Consider the following 27,092-nt stretch of genomic DNA (forward strand, 5'->3'; position numbering starts at 1 on the left):
ATGACGCAAAGCGCGCTCTGTTCACGACTTAGAAGCCATAAGAGGACTGCGACGACCATTCTCTCTGAACAATCTACAACTGCTCACCTTAGACCCGCAACTACTCCCATATTCTGCAATTGAACCAAGTTTTCAGAACACAACTATCAACATGTCTTCCACAAATGGACAGAAGGTATGTACAATCACTATTTCCGCCCCAACGAGTCAGCACCCGGCAGCCACCAATCCGTCTTCCAAGGCACGCATCTAATACACATCCAGGTCACTACAGACCCCGCCTCTAATAACGTCATTTACGAATCTGCCGGTACCGTAACCTCCGACTCCCTTGCTGCAGAGTCCTCCTCCTTCGGTGCTGGTAATCCCAAAGCCGCCGTCTCCCAGCAGCCCTCCGCCTCCACAACCACGAACACAACCGACACCTCCAACGCGACACGCCTCGATCCTGCTATCGATGCTGAGACTCGTGGCGCGCAGGAGGGATGGAGCGAGGAGTCGCAGCTGAAGGCTGGACAGCAGCTCGGCATCAAGGGCTTGGGTAAGGAGTCCGGCGTAGGGCCAACGTGGAACACAGTAAAAAGCGGACCAGGCGCTGCCAGTGTGGCGCCTACGGGCACAAATCCTAGCGATGTTAAGGATGGGAAGCCCAAGGGCGCGAACCTAACAGAGGATAATGAACTACACGGACGGACGGTGTTTGGGCAGGTGGGAACGATGCAGGACCCAGGACGAGTAGCCGAGTCGGAGTTTGGGAAGAAGGATGCGGTGACTGGTGGGCCTAAAGATGCCCCACAATCAGGGGAGAGTAAGTTCAGTGCGCTTGGAGGCGACACATCTGCGTAGACGGTTGATGATATGACAACATGTTAAGAGAGATACCCGTCTGTAAGGTGTTTCGTTAGCGTATCGTGACCACGAGCATGTCAACTACATATTCCTGCGTAGTCCCTTGCAATGCTCAACCTTGTCCTGTCTTTACACGTATGGTTCAGTAGATTGAGAGTGAAGGTGAGAATGATGTTCTCGCTTATATAAAATACCCAAAGCCGAGATGCGGCGAAATCTTGTGATAGCTTGATAATTACAGGCAAAGCTCGTATAAAACTTGTATGCCTTAGGTATAACCAGTATACGCTTACAATTTTGTTTAACTCGTGGTAGTTGAGCTTGAAGTTTAGTCGCGTATTATTTCGAGATAAATATAGCTGAATTCCGCGTACTTCAACCCCCTCAACGCGGTCTTTCCCAATCCGGCCTCTTCCGCGCTTGGCACCGCGTAGGGCTGAAACTCCCAAGGTGTCCTTTCACGAACATCCAACATTGGCCGCGCAATCCTCCAACGTCGCTCCTTTACTTTTCAACCGCTCTTTCCTCTGAACTGCACGGTTTCTTCCGTCGCGATTGGGTCTGCTGTGCCCTCAGAAGACGCGACTGAGTGTGCAACATGAACGATTTCGGGGACCGCAGCCTCGATGAGGATGCGTTTGGGACTGCGAAGGGGGGGATTGTGTCGAGTTTCGATGCCTTTCGTAAGTAGATCTTATTGTGATTAAATAGTGGGAGGTGAGGAGCTGCGACATGTAGCCTCTCTGTATGCTCTATGATCTAGCCTCGCTGGTGGAATTGAGATTGGAATGTCAGAGCACGCGCGTTACATCAGATCTTTTTGGAGTATCGACTAACAAGTCAATCAGCCAAGACCAAGAAGACATACCTTGTACAAGGTCGTAATTCCTCCGGGTGGACCGTAACCCTCATCCTAACGTGCATTTGGCTCGCCTGGACCGAAATTGCGCGATGGTTCGCGGGCACGACCACACAATCATTCTCCGTAGAGAAAGGCGTATCGCATGACATGCAAATAAACCTCGATGTTATCATTGCCATGCGCTGTGCTGACCTGCACGTCAACATGCAAGACGCAGCTGGTGACCGGACGCTGGCTGGCGATCTGCTGAGGAAAGACCCTACGAGCTGGGGGCAGTGGACGGGCAAGAACATGGAGAGGGGCACGCATGAGCTGAACAAGCAAGGCGATGAGCCGGGCTGGGAAGAGCTGAGCGATGTGCATGACCATTTGGGCAAAGCGAAGAAGAAGAAATTTTCCAAGACACCGAGGATCAAGGGCCTGACCGACTCGTGTAGAATATTCGGAAGTCTGGACGGCAACAAAGTGCAGGGTGACTTCCACATCACAGCGCGAGGACACGGGTATATGGAGTTTGGAGAGCACCTGGACCACACATGTAAGCTCCGCACAACCACCAATACGAGGATGACGAAACCTATTTGCTAACACTGACCCAGCATTCAACTTCTCCCACATCATCCGCGAAATGTCCTTTGGCCCTTACTACCCCTCCCTCACCAACCCTCTCGACAACACTATCGCTTTGACCCCCACGCCAGAAGACCATTTCTACAAGTTCCAATACTACCTTTCTATTGTGCCCACCATCTACACCGATGACTCGTCAAAACTCCACCTCCTCGATGCGGACCGCAACACCGCCGGCTCCCTCTTCAGCACCCATGCCATCAAGACAAACCAGTACGCGGCAACGTCACAATCGCATACGGTGCCGGAGAACAATGTGCCTGGCGTCTTCGTCAAGTTCGACATTGAGCCCATCATGCTGAGCGTAGTGGAGGAGTGGGGTGGCTTCTGGAGGCTCGTGGTCAGGCTGGTGAATGTTATCAGTGGTGTGATGGTTGCAGGAAGCTGGGCGTGGCAGATGTACGAGATCGGGCTGGAAGTTTGGGGCAGGAAGCAGAGGGATAGGGGACATGGGTTGGGCATGTTGGGCACGCCGGCGAGGGAGAAGAAGGAGTGGGAATAAGCTATTGAAGAGGAGTCTTAGACCAACATTGCATCTGTGGCGTTTGTGGACCGGAATGTGGGCCTGTCATGGAATCTCTTACCTGGAGAACTCAAGGGGTAGGTTTCGAAAGTAACTATGTGTTTACACAGTTCATTCGAGTGATTCGCGTTCTGTCGGTAATTACCTACTGTTTTGAGAGAGGATGTCTATAGAATTGGACGGACCGCTACTCTAGCGCACATCGTGTGCCTTCGGCTATGCGTGATCATAGACCTAGTTGTTTTCCAATCGAAGCACAGCTAGGATTGTCACGGCACATTTGGAACCTCGAGGGCTAGCAGTGACGTTGGACTGCATACTAGGGGAGAAGTCACAATGCAAACAAGTAACAGATTGACAAAAGCAAGCAGTCACACCACCGAGCAATTTCCTTCACTGGCCTGGCATTGTGCCCCTTCTCCAGCTCGGTCGACTTGACCTTTCTGACACTTGATTTGAACTCCACGTCCGCTTTCTTGATTGCCAATCTTATCCGTCCTCGCGATGTCCACTTATCAATCGCTTTAGAGAGTCATAGTCTCGTACCAAGCGTACGCAGCCTCACTACGCTTCTATGCTTACGATGTCTCTACGAGGAAAAGAAATTGTAGCAAGAGAGACTGAAGCACAAAGTCTGTGTTTCGAAGACTGAGTAGAGAGCAGGCATACAGACTAAGACTAAGGATACATGTGTTCTTTTTGTCTATTGTATTGAAGATCTAAGGAGACTCACTTTCTCAATGACCTACATGATGTATGTAAGCTCGTAACATTACTTGACAACCCAAAGCGTCAATCTGTCAATCCCGACTGCTCGCTATCTGCGCCATGAACCAAGGCTTCGCAATCTTTGCAATTTCAATCCTCAACATCGCCTCATCCACCTTGTGCTCCACAATATACGTCTTCTCCTCAACCAGAATGTCCCTTTGCATCCACTTCAAAAATTCCCCCAGCCCCCTCATACCTTGCTCAAAGCTTTTTTCTCTCAAGATATCCCATCCCTGTTCCAAACGCTGCTCCGAGCACCATATTTCCGCCGCTGCCGCAGCAACATGCCGTTTCTCCTCTTCAGTCTCGGATTGCTTCTTCGGCGGGTGTGCAAATGTAGGCTTGAACTTGCCGCCTTTGGTCTTGAACCAAAGTGCTGGGTTGGCGTTGTATTGTGCGGGAGCAAGTTTCCATACTAGCCCCTCGCCTTCGCCATCTACTCCAAAAGTCGCTGCAAAAGGACATCTTGCGGCGACTTGTTCAGCCATTATTTCCAACTCAGTCTGCGTTCGTTGAGGGTCATCAGGGTACAGTGTTGCACGGAATCGCCCACCGCGGGAAACGTTGTAGATGTCTTGGTTTGGTACTGTGATGGCGATGTAATCTGAATCCCTCACCCATTTCCCGTTGATATTAACTGAGACGATGACGAAACGTTTGGAGAGCTGGGAAATAGCGACGCCTTTTTGAATGTTGCTACCGATCCATTCTCCTGCTATAAGAACTGGGTGTGTTGGGTCCAGCGTCGCGCTTGGATTTAGCTGCGTCCAGCGCGCTATGTATAGGTTGCGTAGCCGCAGGAGGGTCTTTGTCTTGCTCGACATCGCTTTTGCAAAACCTTGGTTGTCTTTTGAGGTTTGTAGGTGGACGATGTTGCGCGACTGGAAGACGATACTGTCGTCATTGTAGACGAGTACGTCTGCGTGCGTGCCATGGAGCTTGACCATGCCAACAATGGAAATTGGCTCTAAATGGACTTCCTCCTCGAGGTTCTCGGGGTTTTGGTTCAGATGTTGCAAAGTTTTGATGATGTCTGTGATGTGGTTCGTGATTTTTGGGTAGAGTGTTGACTCGTTTGGGAGCTCCATAGTTGGTCGAGGATCAACGGCACGTATTGCTGAACACCCAGATGCCACTTTAGTTTCGATAGTTTCTTTCGTGCAAACAAAGCAGCAAGAAAGGCTGAGATGAAACGGAATCCAAAGTTATAGGCAATGGGACAACGAGGCTTAGCCGATGCTCTGCGTGTATGACTCCTATGACTCCTACGCGAGACGCGTTACTCACCTCCATGTTGAGACTGACCCGCGTGGCGCAGCTGCGCAGCAACGTTGGCAGTGGTCGTTCTCGAAATCGGTCGTTGAAGACAGCACTTCTGAATAGTTGGCAGCTGGAACCCATACATTATGTGCTTGGCAACTCCAAGTCCGGGTTTTGTACGGAGGCTGAAAGATACATTTCATGTTAACACAATATAAGGAATGCCTCACAGTGTACATGCAATCTCATGATCGAGGTTTAGCGTTGCGCCTTACAACCTTTGTTCTGATCCACCAATTTGTGTAGCTTTAGCCCCCGTTTACTTATGTTTTGGTGACTGCAAGGCTTACTGAGGTCGTCCAGCCCTACGACTAAACCTCATGATATGCTAGCGTATGTACACCTCTAGTCTCTAAATGTACTCGTAATCCGCCTGCGCCTATGGGTCGATCAATATCGCAGCAGTTAAGCGGATGCTACAAACATGAAATAGATCTGCAACAGTAACGACAATCTAACAAAGAATACGTCCGATAAACGGACTCGCAGCTAGAGCTCGCTCGGCTTTCCGCGGCCTACTTTATTCATTGGTTGACTATGGAGTCTTCTCATAATGCAAAGGCCTCCAAGAACCTCTATCGTCTGGTCACAAAGCTTCGCTCATCGAACAGAAGGTATCGCGATGTGTGGCATAAATATGTCAGGTGATGCGTAAAGATACTTTGTTATCATCGCTCGGTCCGAATTGTGTTGCATTCCCATTGCCGGATGACGATCCCGATCACATGACGTCGGCCCAGGGATCTGGTATGGGCGATGTCATGTGATCGGCATCGTCATTCCGAGATCCGGTATGCGATAAGGGATTCCATAACATCCTTGGTGTTGAGCTTTGGTGTGGAGTCTCACCATGTGCTTGGAGACAGAAGCCAACCTGATCTACAGTTGGCAAGTATGTTGGAAGGTAGAATACTGGTGGCAAACGATCAAGGTTGGGAGCCAGAAGTATGCATATGCTCGTATGTTGGTTCATTCACGCGTGAGACAGTCTACAAAACAAAATGCAATAGTTGTTCGCAACTACAAAATATGTTGGAACCCGTCGAAATCGGTTGTCGGTGGGAATTCATGTTGTACTTGGTGTGGCGTTGGAAGGTGATTGTCGTGGTCTTTGTACCCGTGAATGGATGCATCTCAAGAAGCAAGATGGCAACCACCAGCGCTACAGATAAAATAGACGACGAAAATACAACGAATGAAATACTTTTTGTTTCATTCGCTCAGTAAAAATACCATCTTTTATTATCCATTCCAACCGTACGCCAATCTTGAGTATAGCATAGTGTTGGCGACGACAAGGTCTCGATGCCAACAACATCATGAAATACCAAGGGTTGAGATCGGATATTCCAGGATCTCATTGGGAGACCTGTCATGGGACGAAGACAACTGATTCAGCGATTACGTTTCTAATCTTTCGAGGCCGGAATTATACTGTCTCATGGCCGGAATCATCACCGCATCTGTCGTATATAAGCTCAGACGAACACACACTCGAAAATTCAAATCTGCAACAGGTCAAAACGACTCCAGGAGACTTCATACTCATATCGAAGACCTTTTTCGCAATTCTTTACCATGACGTCCCCATTCTTCACTTTCCCTGTCCTCAACGACACTCGTCCCGATGATCACTCCATTCCTGCCTTCATGGTCTCGACGACGCGAGGCTTCCTCCCTCGCCAAGAACCTCTCATCGAACTGCCGAAGGAATTTGCAATCCTCGAATCACTTCTGCAACGCATGCCAATAAAGACACTCTCGGGGGAACCTGGTCTCCTTGCCAAATTCACCTTCGGTGACACCGTGTTGAAGGAGTTGCCAGACCTGACTGCTGAAGTCGAGAAGTACAGCCACGACCTTGTCGTCATGAACGCCCTGTATCGTGACTACTCCTTCCTGGCCTCGGCGTACCTACTTGAGCCATGTCACGAAAGGTTCCTCAGAGGAGAGTCGTATGGTCTGGGCCGACAGTCACTGCCCCGTTGCATCGCATTGCCAATTGTCAAAGTCGCTGAGCTGTAAGTACTCTTATCTTTGTAGGATTTTCTTATGTTGGTGTGACTTTGGCTAATACAAATATCATCAGTGCGGGATTCAAGCCTTTCATGGAGTATGCTGGTTCATACGCGTTGTTCAACTACCGTCTGGAGGATCCCGAAAAAGGTCTTGACTATGACAATCTAAGGTTGATTCGTGCCTTTGAGCATGGTTTGGATCCCACTTCCTCCGAGGCGGGCTTTGTTCTTGTTCACATCGCGATGGTGAAGCAGTCTGGTGCACTAGTGAAGGGCGCTTCTGAGATGTTGGAAAGTTGCATGGGCAATGATCGAGAGCGGTTTGATGACGGCTTACGGACGTTGGTAGGCGGGTTAAGAAACGTCAACGCTGTGATGAACAGTAAGTACATGAGCGAATGCTGTTGAAAGACACTGATCAATCGTCTAGCAATGTGGAAGCGTAGCAAACCCAATGGATACACTAACTTCCGCACATTCATCTTCGGAATTACAAAACAGACAATGTTTCCAAACGGCGTTATTTACGAGGGAGTCAGTGAAGAGCCGATGTCTTTCCGTGGTGAATCCGGAGCAAACGACAGCATGGTATGTTACCCATACTCACTTTGAGATCCGTTACTGACAACGGTCAGATCCCAATGTGCGACAATCTGTTACAAATCCAGATGCCACAATCACCTCTGACGGACATTCTCCAAGATTTCCGTCAGTACCGACCTGGCAACCACCGCGACTTTCTGGAAAGTGTTCGCGACAGCGCTGAGAAAGCGGGCGTCAGAGAGTTTGCAAAGGGTGACTCTGTTTCCGCTGCTCTCTATCTCCAGGCTCTTGATCAAGTCCGCGACTTCCGTTGGAGGTAAGATCACTACTCTTCGGGTTTCTGATTGGAAACTAATCAATAATTGAACCAGACATTGGTCCTTCACTCGTGAGTATATCCTTAAGCAAACGGCACATCCGACAGCGACTGGAGGAAGTCCGATTGTAACTGTAAGTTTGATATAATGTTTGATGTACATGTACTGATTGTGTCGCAGTGGCTGCCAAACCAGCTTGGCGCTGTCCTGGCGCAGATGGCAGAGACGTTCGAATTCTGCAAATCGGTAAATGGCGCCAGCGATATCATGGACTTTGCAAACGAACAGCGTGAGACGCTGCAGAAGGAGGTGGCCAAGTACTGCAGTGAGCGAGGGGTTGCAGCAGCAGCATCGTGAGGTGATGACGCTAGGTAGCTTGGCGAGGCGGAAAGGAAGGCGCGTCGAGGGCGCGACAAGGCGCGGTGTTCAGCAATGCGCCGTGCTGCTTAGCAGGTTCAATAACGATTTTTATGTATCCAAAGTATTTCTTATATCACCGATCAATGATCTCAGAATCGTGAGTCCTAGTGCTACTGCTTCTGCATGCTGAGTGCACAATGCATCACATAAATGGTGATGGCGATTGCTAGGAAGCTACGTGTAAGGGCGCATTACCAACAACGTGACATTGAATACGACACAGTCATGTCTCGGGCTCGACTCTCAATCAACGCCCCCAGAGTCATCCTGTGGTGTTGTGAGTCAAAGACAATGTCTATGCGTCATCGCTTCGACGGTACTAAATGGCAGCTCTCCCGCCGTCGCTCGTGCCTGACCTGAGCACCCCACGGCCATCCAGAGCACTCTCCACCCTTCAATGAACGCTGCACGACATCTCATGGAACATTCACACCGAATGCACATACGACACAGCTCATTACTACGGCGAATATTACGGACAAGAACCTGACAGAACTACACATACCCACACAACAGCCATGACCTCACGACACCACCACGTTGCGAAGCAGAACCCGGTAGAGCGTCGCAAGGGCGAGACCGTATGCAGTCGTGTAACATGATTACTGCAGCTTACTAATTGATCATGACAGGCGCTGAGCGAATTCGCCGACTACGTGCAGAAGCAGCAGGCACTGCGCCGTCCGCCAGGCCAGGCCCCCGCCGAGCTCGAGGACCATGACGAGCTGAGCATCCTCGACGAGCTCGGTTTGACCGACGACACCAAGACACACATTCGCTTGAAGACGCTGCTGATAGGCCCTGACGAGGAGAATGTCGCTGCCCTTGCCGAACACGTCAAAGAGCGCCTGACTGAGGGCCATGGCGAGGTCATGTTCGACGTCGGGCTGGAAGACAGCGGCGAGTCTATGGCTTTCACCACAGAGAATTGGGACGCCGCCTTGGAGAGAATAGGAACCGTTTGCGAGCAGCTCAAGGCCGATTACAAGCTCTTGATGACGCGGAACGTAGGTGGCGACGTCGAAGTCGGACCCCGTGACGCGAAGGACACGGGAGTTTGTGGCAAGATGATTGTGCGCCAGCGGCCGGAGGGCGTAGACGATGTCATTGAGACGAGGATAGCAGTCGTCGGAAATGGTGAGTCGGGTGGTACTTTTCTTCTATGCCTTACACAACCAGCTGACTTTCGCAGTCGATGCTGGCAAAAGCACCATGCTCGGCGTGCTTGTCAAGGGCGGGCTAGACGACGGCCGCGGGAAAGCACGAGTCAATCTCTTCCGACACAAGCATGAAATCGAAAGCGGACGAACTAGTTCAGTCGGCATGGAGATCATGGGATTCGACAGCAAGAGTGATGTTGTCGTCTCGACCGTTGCTGGAAGGAAGCTCACCTGGGAGGAGATTGGACGTCGATCTGTAAGCTCTTGTTGAAATTGAAGATTTGGAGCACCCGTTGACTCGTACAGGCGAAAGTGATTAGCTTCACCGATCTGGCGGGCCATGAAAGATATCTGCGTACTACCGTCTTCGGCCTACTTTCGAGCGAGCCAAACTACTGCCTCCTTATGGTCGCGGCGAACAACGGAGTGATTGGTATGAGCAAGTACGTGTCATGAACACCAACCGACAAACCCGGCATTGCTAACATTGTGCAGAGAGCATCTTGGAATTGCTCTGGCGCTCAATGTCCCGGTCATGGTCGTCATCACCAAGATCGATATCTGCCCGCCGCAAATTCTCGAACAGACCATCACTCAATTAAGCAAAATTCTCAAATCTCCAGGCGCTCGAAAGATTCCCGTCTTCATCAAGAATCGAGAAGAGTGCATCAATACTGCTGTAAGTTTCCTGTTATAGTCATCGAGCGCCAGACGCTGACCAGATTAGACCCAATTTGTTTCTCGGCGCATATGTCCCATCTTCCAAGTGTCTAACGTTACGGGTCACAATCTCGACCTAGTCCGTACTTTTCTCAACGTTCTTCCGCACCACGGCAACTACGATAGCTCTGCACCCTTGGAGTTCCATGTCAACGACACATTCTCTGTTCCGTTCGTCGGTACAGTCGTTTCAGGTGTAGTGAAATCCGGCGTTATTCACGCTGGTGACACCATCCTGATTGGACCCGACAGCCTTGGTCAATTCACAACAACAAAAGTACGATCTATCGAGCGGAAGCGTATACAGGTCCCTGGATGCTCAGCTGGCCAGTCGGCTAGTCTCGCACTGCGCAATGTCCGAAGGAAAGACGTGCGGAAAGGCATGGTGGTTCTCCACAAACCTGACAAGCCCGATCCGACGACGGGTATCATTCCTAACCCCAAAGTTTACCGTGAGTTCGTCGCCGAAGTACTTATCTTGTCCCACGCCACCACCATCAAGACCAAGTACCAGGCTATGCTGCACGTTGGCCCAGTCTCTCAGACATGTGCTATCATCGACATTGATCGTCAGTACATACGAACAGGTGATCGAGCGCAGGTGGCATTCAAATTTGTTCAGCGGCCCGAGTATCTGACGGTCGGAGATCGTATACTGTTCCGCGAGGGTCGGACGAAAGGCCTTGGAATCGTTAAACGCGTTGGATATGACCCAAAGCATCCTCTGAACCCTGAGTTACAGAAAGAGTTGGAGAAGGAAAAGGAGGCGAAGAAGGTTGGGGCGTCATGAGAAGAGAGTAGTGTATCCAGACTAAGACATGTGATGCTGTAAGTAGTCGCAAGCAGATAACTTCATATGACACAGCCAGTATGCCTAAAATTGCAATGAAGTCGATACATGTCAAGATCGCTGTACCACCTGCGATGATTATCATGTATCATAGTGGTATCACGTTTTGTGGTGGCAGAAGTGAAATATCAAGTTGCGTCATGAAACTGGAGCTACCGCAATGTAGAATGAGGTTACAAGTTTGTAAATGCCCTCTAATTACGTGTCTCGCCAAAGCAGGTACCGTTTCTTACACGACGAAGCATCCTTGGTTGATCGTCTTCGCATCCCGGGTTGAGCTTGAACGAAACAAGCTTCAGCGATGGCCAATCATGAAAACCCCGCGCGGAGCCAACCCGCTGCCACCCTTCATCTTCAGCTGGTCATTGCATAAATAAGCTTATTTGCCTCCTACTAAGGTATCTCCATCTTTATTTAAAGAGTGACGCAGTCGACCTGACATGCACAGGAGGCCTTGCATCTCCTCAATTGCCATCCTAGAGGACCCTCGCAATGAAAGCCAGGCTCATCAACCTCATCCCAGGAGTGCGCTGGGTCCCGCACGACCTCCCCGCGCAGGACTCTTCCTCGCAGAAAAGCAAACCGCGCAAGCGCTTCTCGCTCCGGTCGTCTCCGCATCCATCTCCTCTTGGTGCCGTTCATAATCGCAAGTCTACGCTCTCGTTGCGCTCAGAGCCCGATGAGGTTGTTGATGCGCGTACGCTCGCGCAGGGTCAGAGCATCTTCTTCGCCATGCTCCCGCTCGAAATCAGAAGGGAAGTGTACGAATACGTCATGGGCGCGGAGAGTGTGCATCTGACGCTTGGCGCGAAGAAGAGGCTCGGGCACTTTGTGTGTGAAGAGGGCGGGGATGGCGGGGGGCGGGAATGCACGTGTCGCGTGCTAGGCGGTGGGAAGGGGAACGGGCGTTTGAGCCGTGGGGGGCTAAGCATAGCAATGGCTTGTCGGAGAATGTATGTTTTTCTTCTTTCGTTCATTGTTTTTCTCCTTGCATGCTATGACTACGGAAGCTCATCCGGGGATTTGCCTACCAGGTACTCTGAAGCCGTGCCGTATCTCTACCGCTCGCATGCTTTCTCTCTCCTCCATATGAGCCACCTCCTCCACCTTCCCACTGCCGTTCCGCAACCCCGTCTGAACCAAATCCGCACACTGCGGCTACGCTGGACGATCCGTGCGCTTCCCTATTTGCGTCGCGGGCCGGCTGATCGTGTCGCGTATCGGGAGGACACGGCGATGTGGGAGCGGGGATGGGCCATCATAGCAAGTATGCAGGGACTCCGCGACTTGTATGTTGTTGTTGTCGACCCGAGTCCGCAGGACATGTGGGAGAGTAGTTGGGTGGAGCTAGAGGAGCAGTTGCTGCAGCCCGTGAGGAGTGTTACGAAACCGAAGTGCTTTGAATTGATGCTGCCGTATGCGAGTTGTGGTGTTGAGTGGGAAATGGGTTCGAGTCGAGTTGTTTTGAGACGACCGGACGGACAAGAAGGGTTGGAGGATGAGGTATGATATGTTGTCGACGATTACTGCATTTTTCAGGGCAATGACCGGTGCCATTGTTTCACTCCGTTCAATATGCCGTGATGAGGTATCTGGCGGCTGAGTACTAGCAAGAAACCCTCAGGAGTTGTTCTATCATATTGCCTTCTCTAAGACGCAATCTTTTCTGTCTTTCGTAGAAGACATCGAGATATCTCAGTCATCAGGTGTCTCATCTCAGTTTGTTTAAGTCAGTGCACTCATGTGCAACCGGCGTGTTTGGGTGTGTGGGGATTGGGTTCCATTCAGGCGTCAGGATACGCGCTCGACAGGTGTCTCATATCTATGTACATTTCGCGATCGTCATCACATTTTCCTATCTCCAATATGTATTTCCCCCTTAGCTACGCAACTCTTGGACATCATCCTTGCCGAACACAGGCCCCTTACAATCCGAAGCAATTGGCATAGTACGTGACGGAAGCCGGCCAATCCGAGAACAAAGCCTTGATGCCAACCTGCTGAGCCAGAACATCCAGCACGGTATACATATCTCCGTCGTTGTTGGTGACGTTAGCAACGTATTGATAGTAGTAGCCACCACCGTCAATCTGCAACCAACCGGAGCGATCGAAGCTCCAAGCAACAATCTCCAGACCATTCTCCTTGCAAGCAATGGCATATTCGGATGGGATGATTTCACCCTCGTCATTGACTTTGGTCAGGGCAAACATAGCCGGCGCCATGATCTTAACACCACGCTCAGCGAGAGCAGGAAGGCTAGCAGTAGCATTTGCGTAGCCTTCTGCTGTGTCGACGCGCTCGTCCAGGTACACGGCTTGCTTGGCAAACTCCGGCTCGTTGTCGATCCAGTAGAAGATATCGGCTGGAAGGAACGACTGAGGGAATACACGGCTGGGATCGATGCCAGCGTTTTTGAATGCATTGATCATGTCTTGTGCGTATTGCTCCTGGGTGTATCCGTCATATGGCATGGGAACTTCGGGCGTCTTGAGCTCAGGCGTGAACTTGAGGCCCCAGTCGTCGACAACCTTAATGTACTCATTTAGGGTCATGAGCTTTGGGCAACCGCTGGCGTACAAGTCGGTGCGGAAATACGGTGTGCCGTCCATGTACTGGTCAACAGTCGTCCCGTTGGCGTTGAAGCCGTCCTGCTTGCCGCACAGCGTCTGAAACTCTGCGAGAGTGAAGTCAGAAGTGCAGCACTTAGCTGTAGCTTCAGTGCCATTGCCAGCCGGTGTAAAAGGCGTGGTACATTTGTCTGCTAGTGTGGTATTGAGGACATTCGTTGTGGTGTGCAAGTCGCATTGCGCATGGCGGCAGACGAGTTGCTTGTCCTTTGTGAACGCAACGTCGCATTCGATGACACCGGCTCCTTGTCGATGCGCAGCATTGTACGCCGGGTAGGTATGCTCGGGAAATAATAAAGACGCGCCACGATGCGCAAACACAAAATCCGATGTCTTGAATGGTCCTTCCGAGCAGCTCTCAAGCTTCTCTTTCAGCGGACCCTCGTCCATGTCGTTAACCAAGAAATACGGCCGGTCTCCCACCTGGACATTGAGTTTTACGGGTTTGTTCTTGTGGCTATAGTCGCCGCCTCGAGGGAGAACGGCAGCGGACGCGAGGCCAGCAAGGACCGATGAAGCAATGAAAGAACGCATCGCAAACAACCCACAAACTCAATGGCCGAGAACTGGGAGAAACTGCTTCTGCAGGACAATAAACCTGCGGCTACGGCCTTCTTATCTACATCACGAAGATGCGAGGGCTCCGCATTCTATCCGGACATCTATCAACGCAAGGTAGCCACACGGCACGAGCTCCAGTCGCTCCGATCCATGTGCGCGACAAAGTCCTCACACGTGGGGGAGATACCCCGACGGTGGCTTTTAAAAACGCATAGAGGCTTGCGGATGTCGAGGGTGAGAGCGGAGAACTATACCAAGCGAGGCGAAGTGGTTCGATTTGTAGCTAGATTGCCCAGGTGCCAAGTATGTGCGTCGACTCGCACGTTGAGAAACGACAGGATAAGAGTCGTGAGGCCGACGAGGAACCGACATGAACATGTACGGATCGTATTGGCGGATCCTTCTTGTACGTCATCACCGACCGGGAGTTTGGTAACCACTGTCGTTGTCGTTTGGTTATGTGATCGACGTCTGTTACCTCTCATACACATATAGACTTTCTACTGGGGAAGTCTGCAGATTATTTTGCAGTGATTTCTGTCGATGACTTACCGGAATAGAAGATTGGTGACGCTGGGAGGGAGAATGACAACGATCTTACAAGAGACGAACCTCTCGTATTAACGCTTGTAGTGTTGATTAGAACCTCATTCGGACAACGGACTAGAGAGATGTGAGTTCGAGGATTTTAGCTTCGTTCTCGGAAACGGCTATGGAAAACATTGCATCCTCATCCCATACCTTTGTTTTCGCTCAGCCATGGATGGAATTTGGCTAAGCTACAAAGAAGCGTCAATGTCGTATTTCGCCTCAGCATTCGTCTAAGTTATACCTTGCTGGTTTACATGCTCTGCCTCGTGTCGATTCTCTATATCTCCATGTCTGGTTGGTTCTTCGTCATGACCCCCACATACGCGTTCTTAGTCGCGACGTTATCACTCGTTGTCTTTGCCAGAACCCATTCAGCATATGACATTTTGCCCTATCTGCAAAGCAATATTTTACACATGGCTATTCAGTCAAGCATAGCCATGGTAAAGATGTCCAATTGTAGTTGTAGAAAGAGATTACAACAGCTGCTTCAGTCCACCGCTTGGTAGTCTTTCCATGCAAGCCATCAATCAGACCGTACTGCTTTGGAGAATCTCTGGCGATTGTCTCAACTTACCGTACTATTGTTCTGTGCCTTGTGTCATCAATACTAGCGCCGCTATGTTAATAGTCACATTTGGGTTGTTAGTGATATGGGAACGAAGGTGATTGTGAAAGTGAAGGGCAATGGAACGTTTTTTTGGACAGGGAAAGAAGGAGCAAATGGGCCATGATTGGCTTTGAGGACGATCAACCTTCGGCTCACCTATGGCTGGCGCTTGGAGTAAGCTAAGTTGGGAGAGCTTGAATCTATGCGTGTATCTGAGGACTTGCACGTGTTTTCCTTATGGACTAAATCCAGCCATCTGAAGCTTTCAATCCAACCTGATGGCTGTAGTGCTGCCTTGAAGGTTCTATCTGTCATTATTCTGGCTAGAAAACCCTGACGTCCATCTATGGCGACCATCTGACCATACTCATGGGATCTTGTTGCGCGGTTCCGCCATCCAACTGTTCCATCAACCAACCCTTTTCCCTCAACTGCATGATACCATAAACAGCCATTTGCATCGATATGCTGATGTTGTTCGTCCGCTGCCGAAGCTGTTGGACTTTCTCCGTCAGCAGATCCCGAAACTGCTGTGTCTGAGTATCAAGGAACGGACCCGCACGCAGGACGAAACCAACGAGGAGATCGAAGTTGTCGTGTAGAGCGAGATGACCAGAACACACCATGCCTTCCATAACGTTGAGCGCGATCCCAGGAGTTAGACTTGTAATTCTCCCTGTGTTACACAGTTGGCCAAGGAAGTCGATAAACCCCAGACTCCACACCTCCATCCTCATCATCTCGCCGAACTGCACCTGACACGCTCGCATGAGTTGGTACCGAATCAGGAAGGCTCCCCTAAGGCCCTGCATCTGCGGGTCTGGGTGCGTGAAGTCGTCGTCGATGAATACGGTCAGCAGCTCGTACGCTCTGATCGCTGTTGTTACCCATGCTGGGTCCTCGTGTAACCGGGCTTGGATGACTTCGACAACATAGGAAAGTCTAGCGAACTCCCGGTTCAACTGGGTAGCAATCGTGTGCACAGAATTTGGGATTGTGGTGTCGTTGGAGTCGGTATCGCTAGGGAGGCTTCGGAGAACACTGTATGCTAAATCTTTGAAAGCGCCTAGGAAAATCCCGTCGATTCCGTTTTCGGCAAACGCCAAGTCGGCCATGATGGCTGGGGCGTAGGATAATTTTGAGCTACTGCATGCGAAGAAGAAGAAGGCGTGTTGTGAGGAGCGTGGTGCAGAGATTGAGATTGTTGTTTCTGCCTCGAGAGGGCATTAACCGAATTGTTTGCTTTCACCTCACCCCACCCCACCTCACGATGTCCAAATCCAACTCCAGGTCTGGCGCGGTTCAGGTGTGTCCAAAAGCTTGCTCCGCATAGCTCAAGCGCCACGACTGTCCAGCGGACAATCTCATCCGTGATAGGTTCCTCATACACATCCATTTCTACAACTCTCTTCCCCACTAAATCCTACACTCGCCTTTTACTTGACTTCTTTACACTCGCCTTTCCAGCTCAACTTCGTTACACCCACCATTCCTGCTCAACTTCACAGACGACTTGCCCACCAACTATTACACCCATTTACATCGCAGCCTAAGCCGCTGGCCGGCTCCTTCAGCGCCCCAAATCTTACACACTTGCATGACATTGATCGTTGCGGGTACCTCGACAGGCCTCAGCCTTTCCACTTCCAAGTCGAGTTTCGGTGAATCTCGTAGTCTCGACTTTTGATCGACTTCCAAATACCCCAGAAACCCCCAAGCGGCCAGACGTTCCTCAGACGCATTCCCCAATCCTTATTCGTCATCTGCATGTGCTTCTCGATATCGACATGCACTTTGTCATATACACCAGGAAATGTTTCGGCTCTGTACTTGCGCCTGAGGTCCTCATGCCATGTGCGGTTGAACTGTGCCCAAAACTCGTCTTTGCTGTAGTACGTATGTGCGTACAACCATTTCATACCCCCCATTTTACCCAGTGTCTTCTCCAGAGCGCGATTCTTCTCGAGGTACGTTTTCGGGTTCTTTGGTCCAAAACCCCAAAGCCCAATATTGAGCATCTGGTCGTCCTTCAGCTCGCCCTTTGTGTGAGGATGCATAGTCGGCTGCTCACTCTGCTTGAGCGGACACAGCCAGATTGGCCAGATGTCGAATGTTTTGTCGGTGTAATCGATAAACTTCTCCGCATTGGGATATGGAAGCGCCATGTCTTGTACAATATACCGCGTTGCTATCCCAGAAGCGTGAAGTGCGCGGTACAGCATCCGTGTGTGCAAGAAATCGTCCAGGAACCAACGGGTATACTTGTTGAAGGGGAAACGCATGTAGTTGAAGGCGGACCGACCGACCCAGAAGCCGCCCCGGTCGTAGCGGAACATGTACTCTGCCAGCGGGATGTATTCGACAATGGGCGAGGTGGAAGAGCGAGTGAGAGATTCGACGTGAAGGTAGAACCATGGGTCCCAGGGGTGACTGAAAGTCTGTGGCTTGGTGTTTGGGGGAAGCTCGTCTGTCATTTCGCCGGTGATGATTGCTCCATGCTTTTTGCTGAACAAAACACCATCTACGTAGTCATTCGATTCTCCATTTTCACCCTTTGTTTGCTCTCTGACTTCCTTCACCGCTTGAGACACGCTGCGTGTAGGATAGTATGTAGTCTTGACAAATTTCTTCGCCTCGACTAACTTCAAGTTCACAAGCGTGGTAACGCCTAAAGTGCCCACCGCTCCTGCTGCCCCACGAAACAGATCCCGATTCTCTTTCTCGCTAGCTTTCACAACTTCACCATCTGCAAGAACCATTTCGACTTCGTTGATGGTTCGATCAAAGAATCCATACTTGAAACTACTGCTCTCGCCTGCCGTCCCTGCATATCCGCCTCCCACTGTGATTCCAGGAAATTCCATGACAACGGGCGGCACAAGGCCATGCGGAAGAGTTGCTTCCACAAGCCTGTCCATAGGTACGTTTGGTTCGACGAGTGCTGTACGTGTCGACTTATCGACTTTGACTACATTGTTGAGGGAACTGATATCCACGACGCGTTTCTTGACATTTGGTCGCGTGCTGTTCGTTGAGCCGTGGGAAATTCGAAAGGGCTCCTTGCGTGTGAAGTAGTCTTTTACTTTTGAAGCTACTTGAGCCACAGCCCGCGCGTGACGGTCCATTGTAGGCATGAAGAACGTAAGAAGGAACCTCAAGTGACTTGGGTTGAGAAGGTCATTGATGCATCCTAACGGTTCACTAACGACATGTGTGATCGATGATGCGAATTGAAGACGTCGGTGTTGAGGTTTTCTCCGATCATCTAGCTTAGTCTGGATGTAGCGCCGATCTGTATTCACATAGCGCGTGCGTGACGCGTTGAATTCCAACGTCGTCTCTCAGATCACTCCTCGATAGTTCTTTCCCTGTGCGGGCTCGAGATCCTAGAGCACTAGAACCCTTGATCTTTTGGATGAGCAAAATCGCAACATCAGGCCCCTGTATGTCGCGAGCCGGACTTGTCTCCAAATACCATCTAGACGGACGGGACAGTTCTACTAGTCCATACGTTTTCTTGTGCTCCAGATGCCCAGAAGACATGAATGCTCGATCTTGTGCCCGCTCGATGAAGGATCACACATCATGGTATGCATCTTCCAGTAACTTGCAGGCAAAGACACCGATATTTAAGGGGCAATTTGCCCGAACTATGTAGACTAAGCATCTCTATCCACCGCATCGAGCATGCTTTTCCGTCCTCCAGGAGTCGCACCAGCGGAAGTCACAATCGGACAGCCCTTCGCAAAATTCAACGTGTCAAGAAGGTCGCAAAATGAAGTGGATATAAAGCTCGACCAGGAGTGTTCAATCCGATCACCATATTGTAGCCTTCAATTCTACAGTCCCCATAGTATCATCCATTCCAGTAATACCAACTACGATGCATCCCCTTCCTCTGACTCTTGCTGCTTTCCTCTGCACTCTCTCTTCAGCGAACCCAATCGTCGAGAAACGTGCCGTGACCTGCTTAAAGGTTAGTGCGACAGCGACTGCGACATGGACGAACGCAGTGGGCAAAACTTGCAGATGGACTGGCGTTGTCGGTAGCAACTTCGGGGTCAATAGCTTGAATGGCGGGGAGTACGTACACTAGTTTCCAAATGATGAAATGTACAGTAGACAACAGTAGCTAACTTGCTGGATAGTTACAGCTGCAATGGCCGCTGCGGCGCGGGATGCACTGGAACGGCCGTCGGGAATGCGTATACGCAGGATTGCTTCTCCCACGATGCGTGCTCGTGGTTCAACAATGCTAAGGGGGGTGCTAGGTACGTCGTTGTCGTTTCGTTCAATATGCGAGGCTTTGTGGATCAGAGCAAAGGCGTAAGGATGTGTGTCGCTGACGGAGAGATAGTGACCCGAATTGCGGTTCTGCATATAATGCCGCCGTGGATGATACGTTGAGTGGTACGGCGAAGGGGTGTGGACAGACTAATCCGAACAATGCGGCGGAAGCGCCTGGGACGCAACCAGTTTGTGCTTGAGAAAGACATTGGGAGAGAGAACAAGTTTTTGACGTAGGATAAAGGAAAGGACAGAGCATGGCAGACATGTAATTACCAATAAGCCAGGCATCAGAACTGATGGCAAATCCAGCAGAACATACAACTTTTTTATGCCTCTCGATATACGCCCGTTATACTTTTCATGAGTGACGCGCCTTCACAAGTGCGCCGTCTTTTCTGGACCGCATCCACCGTCAACACACCAACCAACTCCAATGCAGTGCATACCCGGAAATCCTACACAGACAGAGCCAAATCGAGTCGGTAATCAAGGCGCACGCACAACCTTACGACCTGTTACCTCGAATCGCTGTAGCTCTTGGATGATCTTGGGCGATTCAGCGAAGTCATAGACCTCGATCTTGGGCGTAATCTTTCCTTGCAAGGCGAGCTGGAGCAGCTCATCCATCTGCGCGGCCGTACCTGTTGAGGAGCCTTTGATTACCAGGCCTGTCCGTGTTAGCAGTTTGAAAGAACGTGAGGAGAGTCAGGAAATGTCATACCTCGATTCGCAATGTGTATTGGACTCATTGGGAACATGAAGCTGTCCGGAGGCAGACCAACGCAGACGAAGACGCCGAAATTTCGGACAAGCGACGGCGCCTGGAGGTATGCTTTCTCACTGCCAGCAACACAGATGACGGCATGCGCACCTTCCCCATCCGTCAGATCTTTCACTGTCTGCACGACGTCCTGCTTCGTGTAATCGACAAAGGCCACAGCACCCATCTCCTTGCACAGCTTCTCCTTATCGCTGCCACCATCAATGGCAATGACCTTGTATCCCTTGATGGTCGCAATCTGCACGCCGATGTGTCCTAGCCCGCCGCCTGCCCCTATGATGGCAACGAATTCGCCGGGCTGAACCTCTGGCGTGAGTTTCGACACTGCGCCTGCGAGCGAGAGACCAGCACAGAGCAGCGGCGCGGCGACCTCACTCGAGACGCCAGCGGGGATGTGGGTGACGAAGTCGGCGTCCGCGACTACATACTGCTGCAGTGTGCCCCACACACTCCGGCTGGTGTTGCGCTGACTGGCGCAGTGGTTAATCCTCCCCTTCCTGCAGCTTGTGCATTTATTGCAGGCGCTGTAGAGCCACTTGACACCCACACGCTTGCCCATCAAGTCTTGCGAGACGCCGGGACCCAGCTTCACGACGTACCCGACGCCTTCGTGGCCAGGGACTGGGGTGTATTTCCCAGGCACCTCGACACTCATGCAGTCAGAGTGGCAGATACCCGAGCACTCCAGCTTCACAAGGACTTCGTTGGCGGCGGGCTGCTGGACTTCGACGTCATGGCGGATCTGGAGGACACAGCTTGGGCTGGGGTTCTCGACCCAGGCTACCGTCTGCGTGTTCGGAATCGTCTGCTCAGACATGATGTCACAGAGTAAAGTAAGGATATGGGTCGACGGTTAGCAAGAGAGAATACGGGAGCAGCAGCTGCATCTTTGTGGACAATTGTGCTATCTCAGCCTCCATAGCTAACCCCGCCGCCCCTCGTTCGGAGGAAGCCGAAATGTACCAATAACAGCCACCGAAGTCCGGATGCTATCTGGCCTGCCACTTTGGGTTATAAGTTTTGCTCCACTCACGCCTCTGAAGACCGGATTTCGCAAGTGGCTGGATCGACTAGTATAATGTTAGTCAGCAGCAAAATCTGCCCCACTCTGGCATCTGCTCTTGAGTGTTGGTTCATCGAGTAGATAGTAGATCTTGAGAGATGTGTATGACTCCTGATCTGGATCGAGGAATTGTGACGCCATCACGATCGTGGCTTTCCCAGAGTATCTTGGTGTCCTGGGTTGCTAAGCTAAGTACTCTTCCTACTAGGCAATGACCGTATTTCGAATGCCAGGTTCACCTGGGCGTGAGGATCCTAGCAGAGGTAGTAGAGCCGCTCAAGGAAGGGAACGAGAAAATTGTACAGTCTGAAAGATGTTCCAAGCTTGGCCTTGCTCACGACTTCATTGTTGTGAGTGTCGTAGATTCAAGAACCATCCTGCTGAAGGTGGTTTCTTGGGATTGAGCGCCTCTTGGTCACCAATGATTTGGTATCATGGTTCGATCAATCGTGTGGGTGTTGGATGCACGCGATTCACCCATCAATTGGGGAGGAAGAACCTGTCGTACTGATATAGCGATGCTGTTGTCTCGGTGACCATGTGCAAGAGAGCTGTCGTGGTGTGTTGTCCGAAACAGGCAAGGCCGCGGAGGTGAGCGTCAGGCTGGGCATGGAATTAATTCTCAATGGCAGCTCACGACGGGCCCTCATCAGCCCGCATCCCGCACCCGCAACCCCATACAGCCCCTCGCCATGCCGCCTCGACTGTGCGCAGCCTTCTCGCTGCTGTCCATTGCGCCCAAGCCAGCAGTCACGCCCGTCAGGCCATTTCTCGTCCCCGCCCAGCAGCGATGCGCGTCCATCCTGTCGGCGCTCTCGGACAACAAGGGCGCCTACAACAAGAAGATCCGCCGCGGCCGTGGGCCGGCCTCGGGCAAGGGAAAGACGGGAGGGCGTGGTCAGAAGGGTCAGCATGCGCACGGAAAGGTGCCCGCGGGCTTCGAGGGTGGCCAGACGCCTGAGAGCATTACAAGGCCGGAGAGGGGGAGGGGCGTGTACAATCCGTGAGTCGCATGCGAGCCCATTGTGTCGTGGGGGGTAGTGCTGACTGGTCAAGATTCAAAGTTGAAATGTCGCCCATCAACCTCGACCGGATACAATCGTGGATCGACCAGGGCCGCCTCGACCCCTCGAAGCCCATCACCATGAAGGAACTGCACAAGTCGCGCTGTCTGCACGGCGTCAAGCGACACGGCGTGAAGCTGCTGGCACGAGTACGTTTACCGCACGACGCTGCATCAAGAACCTGACTGACAACACTCCCACAGAACCCTGAGCAACTGACGTCTCCGATACACATAGTCGTGTCCCGCGCCTCCGCCGAAGCAATAGCCCGCATCGAATCCCTCGGCGGCAGCGTCACGACCCGCTTCTACTCCCCAACAAGCATCAAGCGTGTGCTACGCGGCGACTCCCACCCCACCATCTCGCTGCAATCGCCGCCGTCTCTGATAGCGCTGGCATCGACGTCCAACGCCAACTTGATCCCCTCTCCCATACTGTCCGCCCTTGAATCCGCCCCGGAAGAAAACAAAAAGGACGCCCTGATCGCCGTCATGAAGCATGTCAACCAGCAATTCAAGTACAGGCTACCCGACGCAACGGCGAGAAAGGACATTGAATACTACCGGGACCCCGCCCACAGGGGCTATCTCAACTACATGGTCAAGGACGGCGAGAGCCCGAGTTTGTTCTTCAAACCGCCAGGCGAGGCCAAGGATCGAAAGAAGCAGAGTGCCAGGCGCGACGCGGCCAAGGCTAGTGCTGACAACCGTTTGTTCTAGTTGTTGTGCTGAGTTGGATTGGCGGGAGGGAGCCTGGTGTATGTCTCATGTAACTGTACACACATCTATAGGTCTTAACAAGACCTCGATATTGCGAATAGCAAGGCCTGGTGCAGGCGATGCATTGGGAAGGTGGTTTTGCAAACTCGTTTGCTCCTTGTCCGTTGTGATAGCGGAATTCCTTGTGATATTGCATCCAGACTGTGTGTTGTGAGCTGAACCACGCACGGTGCTACAAGTAATGCATCTTCTCGTCCGGTAATGGAAGAACAACGTTCAAGACACTATACCCCAATGCACAAACTTCAGACCGGTATATACACATGCCACACCCTCAGGAAACAGAGTTCGACGCAGCGTCAGCCACTTGTGTGACAGATACGGGTACTTGTCGTAAGCACTACAATCAACATATATGTATACTCCCAATCAAGCAATGCATCAAGCTGTGAGTTACAAAGCTGACCCGTGTATCTAATATGAAGGGCAAAGCGAGGACAAATATCTATCGCTGTAGATGAAAGTGATGCGAGTACAATGGCGCGTGTCGAGCAGACAAGGACAAGTTTGTTGGTTAGCGTAGTGCTTCGTTTCGTTTCGATTCGTTTGTGCGACGTGGTGAACCATGTGACAAACAGTAGTCTGTTTTACGACTAACCTGGCAATAGTACAGTGTCTTCTGCATGAATGCATGGGGGTCGAATGTAAATGTGCTCGATAGGCGGTAGGACTGTGATATGGAGGATGACGAATGGGATGTGCTAGGGTGGGTTGGGGGAGATTGCATGTATTGTGTGTATGTATGCTGAGACGTGTTGAGAAAAAGATCTATCGAATGACGGGGGACGACGGCGGAAAGGCAGGGCGATCGCAAGTGTACATCGCCCTGGTAGTCATCATACTGACGACGCGATGGCTGTTTAGACCGAGCTGGGAGTCGGTGGTTCGTCCTCCGGTGCTGCTGGGGAGTGGATGGAATGGTGGTGGTGTGTAGGATTTTTATCTTGCTGATCCATGTTGGAAGGAACAACTTTTATCACATAATGCGTGCCGAGCGGACCGTTCACGAAGCTGTCAAGTCGAGGCGAATCGAGCCGGACAGTGTGGCGCTGTGTGGTCCAAAGTCTAAGCTCAACATGACCCTGTCTTGTGCCCTCTGCACTCTGCCCCTCATTCAGAAAAGTACATGTACCTTTACGGCGTGGCCTAGGGGACCTTGAAGCCCGTGATACAGTCAGATGTGAGGAAAAGGATCGGCCTGATACGGATGACCTTTTCGATGGATTCCTCCAAGTCGTCGTCTGCAGGAGACCAGCATACTTTGCCCCCTCCCCCCCGTCTTACCTACTTTTCAGGTATTTAGTGGAGCGGGGTGGGCGACCATAGAGGGATGGATGATGCATACCACCAAAGTATGCGGTGTAAGGAGCTAAACTCAGAGTCGTTTGGCAAGGAGAGTACCTTGTCATGTCGCAGGAAAAGACAGGTACTCTCGGCATCTGGAACAGCTGTCGTGTCCGTGTGCTTAAACTTTGGCGTCTTCGGCACGACGGAAGCTGAAAATGACCATATCAGCATTAGGCCGGTCGTGATTGCGAATAGAAACTTCGCCCGGAAGCCTGCATCGTCGCGTCTCAGTCTTGTGGACCGGTCTTTGCGTATGGGCATCAGACATGGTATGGTGATGAGGAGGACAGATTGCGCTAGGCTGGGCTAGCTGGTAGCTGGGTGGCCAAGCCCTGCTCGGCTGGAGTTCTCAGGATATTGATAATCCCGAACTCCGCAGACGTTAGTGAGGTCGGCGAGGGCAAGTGTGCGAACAAAGTTCCGAGTAGGGTTTAGGGCGGTCGTACACCAACCAACTCCCACGTCCCGCTCTCCTGAGTGCTCGTAATCGTGAATAGATGCCGACGTACCTATCACGGCCTTGTTTGATCATCGTCGAAACTAACGACCATCGTCATCTCCACAATGTGCCTCCGACATGTGTTGGGATGCTGCTCGAGAAGTTAATAATTCCCGGCGGTATTTTTATACCTACATTATTACAGTTAATCTGCTGGCTTGCATTGCACGGCCCGCGTCGTTGATTCACGTTGTTGAGTTTATGGCTGGCCATGGCAGAAGCGAGGGTTGGCTGGTTGCCTAAGTGATGGTCCTCTTACCACGTCTCCGTCTACCAAACAAGCGAGCAGGCGAGCGAGCATTCACGGGCTGAAGACGGCCAAGAGGCTGCGTCGAGGCAGGAGCCAACCAGGCCAAAGGCGACCCACTGCGACACAGCTTACGTCACGCATGGACCGAGGAAGGCGCGTTCGATCCTTGTGACTGTCCGTTGGCGTCTCGTCTTCGCTCCACCACGCCAACGACCGTCGACAGAATTTGACATGTCGCCGGGATGTCACGTCTCTCTTGCATTGTTGTGTCTTTGATCGCGATATCCCGTCACAGTCTCACCGTTAGCGCTGTCGGCCTTAGCAGAGGCGTCGACTACCGCATTAGGCTTGCGCAGAGCGTCTCGAAAAGCAACGGATTCGTGGGTGTGCACTGGGCCATCGACCCCCTGCAGAGCCGTGTTTGCAGAGAAGGGCGACACCTAGCGAGTATGCTGGTAGACAGATTGCGTTTGGCCAGGGCCGCTGAGCAGGCGGTTGCGGTCCTGGGGTGCAAATTGCCTCAACATGGAACCGCACAACAGTCTGGCGTGAAGGAAGGCATGTACCTAGCGCCGGGGCAGGTGCAGGCGAGCGATTGGCTGGTGACGCGGGCCAGACATGCAAGCAGCGACTCATCCGCATGACTGATTGGGACCTCACACGACGCAACATCACTTGCAAGCAAGAAAAAAAGACGTTTGCACGATCAGCAGCGCTCGCACCTCAGCCTGCTTTGTTCGCGTCGAGCAGGTTGCCGGGGTTGGTGGGGCTGCTCGTATCGCTCCTGATACGGCTCTCACTTGGGGGGTGTGGTGTGTGGTGTGTGTGTGTAGTGTGTGTGTGTGTGTGCATGCATCAGCGCGTCGTCGTCCTGGCTTTTGCAACGCCGTTCGCGGACTGCAAGGCCAAACACACGGCAAGGAATGCTGCACGCGTGCGATGATGCCGTTCCACCAACGGGTTGCCTGGCTGGCTACACTCAGCCGCTGCATCAAGCGACGACGGTCCTCAGCATCGTAATCAGCAGCATCATCATCTCGTGTGCTCCGCCTTGGCTGGTGCAGCAGCTGGCCGTGGTGGGCTGCGTAAGGGATGGAGGCTACCTATAATTTCGTTCTGGGACCGCCGCACTTCTCCGGGGCTGCCGTGCAAAGGATTAATGAGGCCCGCCAGCGCTACTGTTTCTGCCTGGATGGTCCGCCGTGCACAGCGAGGGAATGGATGACTGCTTGCTCTGCTGCCAGCCCGGCAGTCGTCAACTGAGGTGAGGTGACGGCCCTGCTTCCAATCAGCACGCGCGGCTTTCTGAGGGTGGCGGACGCGGTCGCGGCGGCGCAGTTAGTGGCTCGCCCTCGCTATATACAGAGGCCGTCGCAACGCCTGCCTGACGGGGATGTGCATGTGGATATGGGATGGGGAGGTGCACGTCTGCGGGCCAGATAGCGGCGTGAATAATCAAATGGATCCTGCGGCCGCCACGATTCGTCGCAGCAAACGACGCCGCTTGCAGTTGCTGGTGTCGTGACCGCCGCCAGTAGGCTTTGTCTTGTCTGGCCTTGTCGTGCCCGGCGTCCGTGCAGCCCTAGTCACAGTCTTTCACGCCTAGCAGCAGGCGCGGTTGATGTCAGAGCTGCTTCTGCTTCC

General features: G+C 52.0%; 12 protein-coding genes across 12 annotated transcripts; 7 read left to right on the top strand and 5 right to left on the bottom strand.

Annotated features, from left to right (window-relative positions):
- Positions 1-94: 94 nt before the first annotated feature.
- P153DRAFT_399031 (uncharacterized protein) lies at positions 95-1,088 on the top strand. The gene is made up of 2 exons (XM_033671694.1): positions 95-175; positions 265-1,088. Exons 1-2 carry the CDS (start codon positions 152-154, stop codon positions 844-846), a joined length of 606 nt encoding a protein of 201 aa, XP_033521343.1. The 5' UTR covers positions 95-151; the 3' UTR covers positions 847-1,088.
- Positions 1,089-1,198: 110 nt separating this feature from the next.
- On the top strand, positions 1,199-3,245 carry P153DRAFT_368973 (DUF1692-domain-containing protein). The gene is made up of 3 exons (XM_033668655.1): positions 1,199-1,532; positions 1,698-2,249; positions 2,311-3,245. Exons 1-3 carry the CDS (start codon positions 1,448-1,450, stop codon positions 2,841-2,843), a joined length of 1,170 nt encoding a protein of 389 aa, XP_033521344.1. The 5' UTR covers positions 1,199-1,447; the 3' UTR covers positions 2,844-3,245.
- A 257-nt stretch (positions 3,246-3,502) lies between these two features.
- On the bottom strand, positions 3,503-5,002 carry P153DRAFT_368974 (uncharacterized protein). Its single transcript, XM_033668656.1, has one exon. The coding sequence runs from the start codon at positions 4,721-4,723 to the stop codon at positions 3,665-3,667; it is 1,059 nt and encodes a 352-aa protein (XP_033521345.1). The 5' UTR covers positions 4,724-5,002; the 3' UTR covers positions 3,503-3,664.
- Positions 5,003-6,487: 1,485 nt separating this feature from the next.
- P153DRAFT_433437 (uncharacterized protein) lies at positions 6,488-11,135 on the top strand. Its single transcript, XM_033673022.1, has 13 exons — positions 6,488-6,976; positions 7,045-7,355; positions 7,404-7,561; positions 7,609-7,832; positions 7,888-7,966; positions 8,014-8,186; positions 8,424-8,530; positions 8,707-8,834; positions 8,886-9,390; positions 9,446-9,669; positions 9,720-9,856; positions 9,909-10,092; positions 10,141-11,135. Exons 1-13 carry the CDS (start codon positions 6,534-6,536, stop codon positions 10,921-10,923), a joined length of 3,456 nt encoding a protein of 1,151 aa, XP_033521346.1. The 5' UTR covers positions 6,488-6,533; the 3' UTR covers positions 10,924-11,135.
- A 340-nt stretch (positions 11,136-11,475) lies between these two features.
- On the top strand, positions 11,476-12,492 carry P153DRAFT_296995 (uncharacterized protein; the record flags this gene model as incomplete). The annotated part of the gene is made up of 2 exons (XM_033664129.1): positions 11,476-11,936; positions 12,018-12,492. 2 exons carry the CDS (start codon positions 11,476-11,478, stop codon positions 12,490-12,492), a joined length of 936 nt encoding a protein of 311 aa, XP_033521347.1.
- Positions 12,493-12,908: 416 nt separating this feature from the next.
- P153DRAFT_345716 (PLC-like phosphodiesterase) lies at positions 12,909-14,438 on the bottom strand (the record flags this gene model as incomplete). The annotated part of the gene is made up of 1 exon (XM_033666096.1): positions 12,909-14,438. Exon 1 carries the CDS (start codon positions 14,145-14,147, stop codon positions 12,909-12,911), a length of 1,239 nt encoding a protein of 412 aa, XP_033521348.1. The 5' UTR covers positions 14,148-14,438.
- A 1,281-nt stretch (positions 14,439-15,719) lies between these two features.
- On the bottom strand, positions 15,720-16,490 carry P153DRAFT_359278 (uncharacterized protein; the record flags this gene model as incomplete). The annotated part of the gene is made up of 1 exon (XM_033666857.1): positions 15,720-16,490. One exon carries the CDS (start codon positions 16,488-16,490, stop codon positions 15,720-15,722), a length of 771 nt encoding a protein of 256 aa, XP_033521349.1.
- Positions 16,491-17,006: 516 nt separating this feature from the next.
- Positions 17,007-18,959, bottom strand: P153DRAFT_359279 (24-dehydrocholesterol reductase-like protein precursor; the record flags this gene model as incomplete). Its single annotated transcript, XM_033666858.1, has 2 exons — positions 17,007-18,667; positions 18,887-18,959. 2 exons carry the CDS (start codon positions 18,957-18,959, stop codon positions 17,007-17,009), a joined length of 1,734 nt encoding a protein of 577 aa, XP_033521350.1.
- Positions 18,960-19,258: 299 nt separating this feature from the next.
- On the top strand, positions 19,259-19,862 carry P153DRAFT_388277 (uncharacterized protein; the record flags this gene model as incomplete). Its single annotated transcript, XM_033670739.1, has 3 exons — positions 19,259-19,458; positions 19,524-19,646; positions 19,733-19,862. The coding sequence occupies 3 exons, from the start codon at positions 19,259-19,261 to the stop codon at positions 19,860-19,862; spliced, it is 453 nt and encodes a 150-aa protein (XP_033521351.1).
- A 178-nt stretch (positions 19,863-20,040) lies between these two features.
- P153DRAFT_74102 (GroES-like protein) lies at positions 20,041-21,622 on the bottom strand. The gene is made up of 2 exons (XM_033673375.1): positions 20,387-21,622; positions 20,041-20,333 (listed from the first exon to the last, which is right to left on the bottom strand). The coding sequence occupies exons 1-2, from the start codon at positions 21,261-21,263 to the stop codon at positions 20,152-20,154; spliced, it is 1,059 nt and encodes a 352-aa protein (XP_033521352.1). The 5' UTR covers positions 21,264-21,622; the 3' UTR covers positions 20,041-20,151.
- A 535-nt stretch (positions 21,623-22,157) lies between these two features.
- P153DRAFT_345726 (ribosomal protein L15) lies at positions 22,158-23,774 on the top strand. The gene is made up of 3 exons (XM_033666097.1): positions 22,158-22,512; positions 22,566-22,722; positions 22,777-23,774. Exons 1-3 carry the CDS (start codon positions 22,202-22,204, stop codon positions 23,290-23,292), a joined length of 984 nt encoding a protein of 327 aa, XP_033521353.1. The 5' UTR covers positions 22,158-22,201; the 3' UTR covers positions 23,293-23,774.
- Positions 23,775-26,447: 2,673 nt separating this feature from the next.
- Positions 26,448-27,077, top strand: P153DRAFT_368982 (uncharacterized protein). Its single transcript, XM_033668657.1, has one exon. The coding sequence runs from the start codon at positions 26,541-26,543 to the stop codon at positions 26,709-26,711; it is 171 nt and encodes a 56-aa protein (XP_033521354.1). The 5' UTR covers positions 26,448-26,540; the 3' UTR covers positions 26,712-27,077.
- The last annotated feature ends 15 nt before the right edge of the window (positions 27,078-27,092 follow it).

The sequence above is a fragment of the Dothidotthia symphoricarpi genome (assembly GCF_010015815.1).
Source record: "Dothidotthia symphoricarpi CBS 119687 unplaced genomic scaffold P153scaffold_16, whole genome shotgun sequence".
Taxonomy (NCBI): domain Eukaryota; kingdom Fungi; phylum Ascomycota; class Dothideomycetes; order Pleosporales; family Dothidotthiaceae; genus Dothidotthia; species Dothidotthia symphoricarpi.

What these genes read in the sequence shown, in the direction of transcription:
- P153DRAFT_399031 (XM_033671694.1), top strand. Translation starts at nt 152, where the DNA reads ATGTCTTCCACAAATGGACAGAAG. An exon ending in CTTCCACAAATGGACAGAAG is followed by an intron (nt 176 to 264) that starts GTATGTACAATC and finishes ATACACATCCAG; the next exon opens with GTCACTACAGACCCCGCCTC.
- P153DRAFT_368973 (XM_033668655.1), top strand. Translation starts at nt 1,448, where the DNA reads ATGAACGATTTCGGGGACCGCAGCCTCGATGAGGATGCGTTTGGGACT. An exon ending in GTCGAGTTTCGATGCCTTTC is followed by an intron (nt 1,533 to 1,697) that starts GTAAGTAGATCT and finishes CAAGTCAATCAG; the next exon opens with CCAAGACCAAGAAGACATAC. An exon ending in AGAGCACCTGGACCACACAT is followed by an intron (nt 2,250 to 2,310) that starts GTAAGCTCCGCA and finishes ACACTGACCCAG; the next exon opens with CATTCAACTTCTCCCACATC.
- P153DRAFT_368974 (XM_033668656.1), bottom strand. Translation starts at nt 4,723, where the DNA reads ATGGAGCTCCCAAACGAGTCAACACTCTACCCAAAAATCACGAACCAC.
- P153DRAFT_433437 (XM_033673022.1), top strand. Translation starts at nt 6,534, where the DNA reads ATGACGTCCCCATTCTTCACTTTCCCTGTCCTCAACGACACTCGTCCC. An exon ending in AGGAGATTGGACGTCGATCT is followed by an intron (nt 9,670 to 9,719) that starts GTAAGCTCTTGT and finishes TGACTCGTACAG; the next exon opens with GCGAAAGTGATTAGCTTCAC. An exon ending in GGAGTGATTGGTATGAGCAA is followed by an intron (nt 9,857 to 9,908) that starts GTACGTGTCATG and finishes AACATTGTGCAG; the next exon opens with AGAGCATCTTGGAATTGCTC.
- P153DRAFT_74102 (XM_033673375.1), bottom strand. Translation starts at nt 21,263, where the DNA reads ATGTCTGAGCAGACGATTCCGAACACGCAGACGGTAGCCTGGGTCGAG. An exon ending in AATACACATTGCGAATCGAG is followed by an intron (nt 20,334 to 20,386) that starts GTATGACATTTC and finishes TAACACGGACAG; the next exon opens with GCCTGGTAATCAAAGGCTCC.
- P153DRAFT_345726 (XM_033666097.1), top strand. Translation starts at nt 22,202, where the DNA reads ATGCCGCCTCGACTGTGCGCAGCCTTCTCGCTGCTGTCCATTGCGCCC. An exon ending in GGGAGGGGCGTGTACAATCC is followed by an intron (nt 22,513 to 22,565) that starts GTGAGTCGCATG and finishes TGACTGGTCAAG; the next exon opens with ATTCAAAGTTGAAATGTCGC. An exon ending in GCGTGAAGCTGCTGGCACGA is followed by an intron (nt 22,723 to 22,776) that starts GTACGTTTACCG and finishes ACACTCCCACAG; the next exon opens with AACCCTGAGCAACTGACGTC.
- P153DRAFT_368982 (XM_033668657.1), top strand. Translation starts at nt 26,541, where the DNA reads ATGGAGGCTACCTATAATTTCGTTCTGGGACCGCCGCACTTCTCCGGG.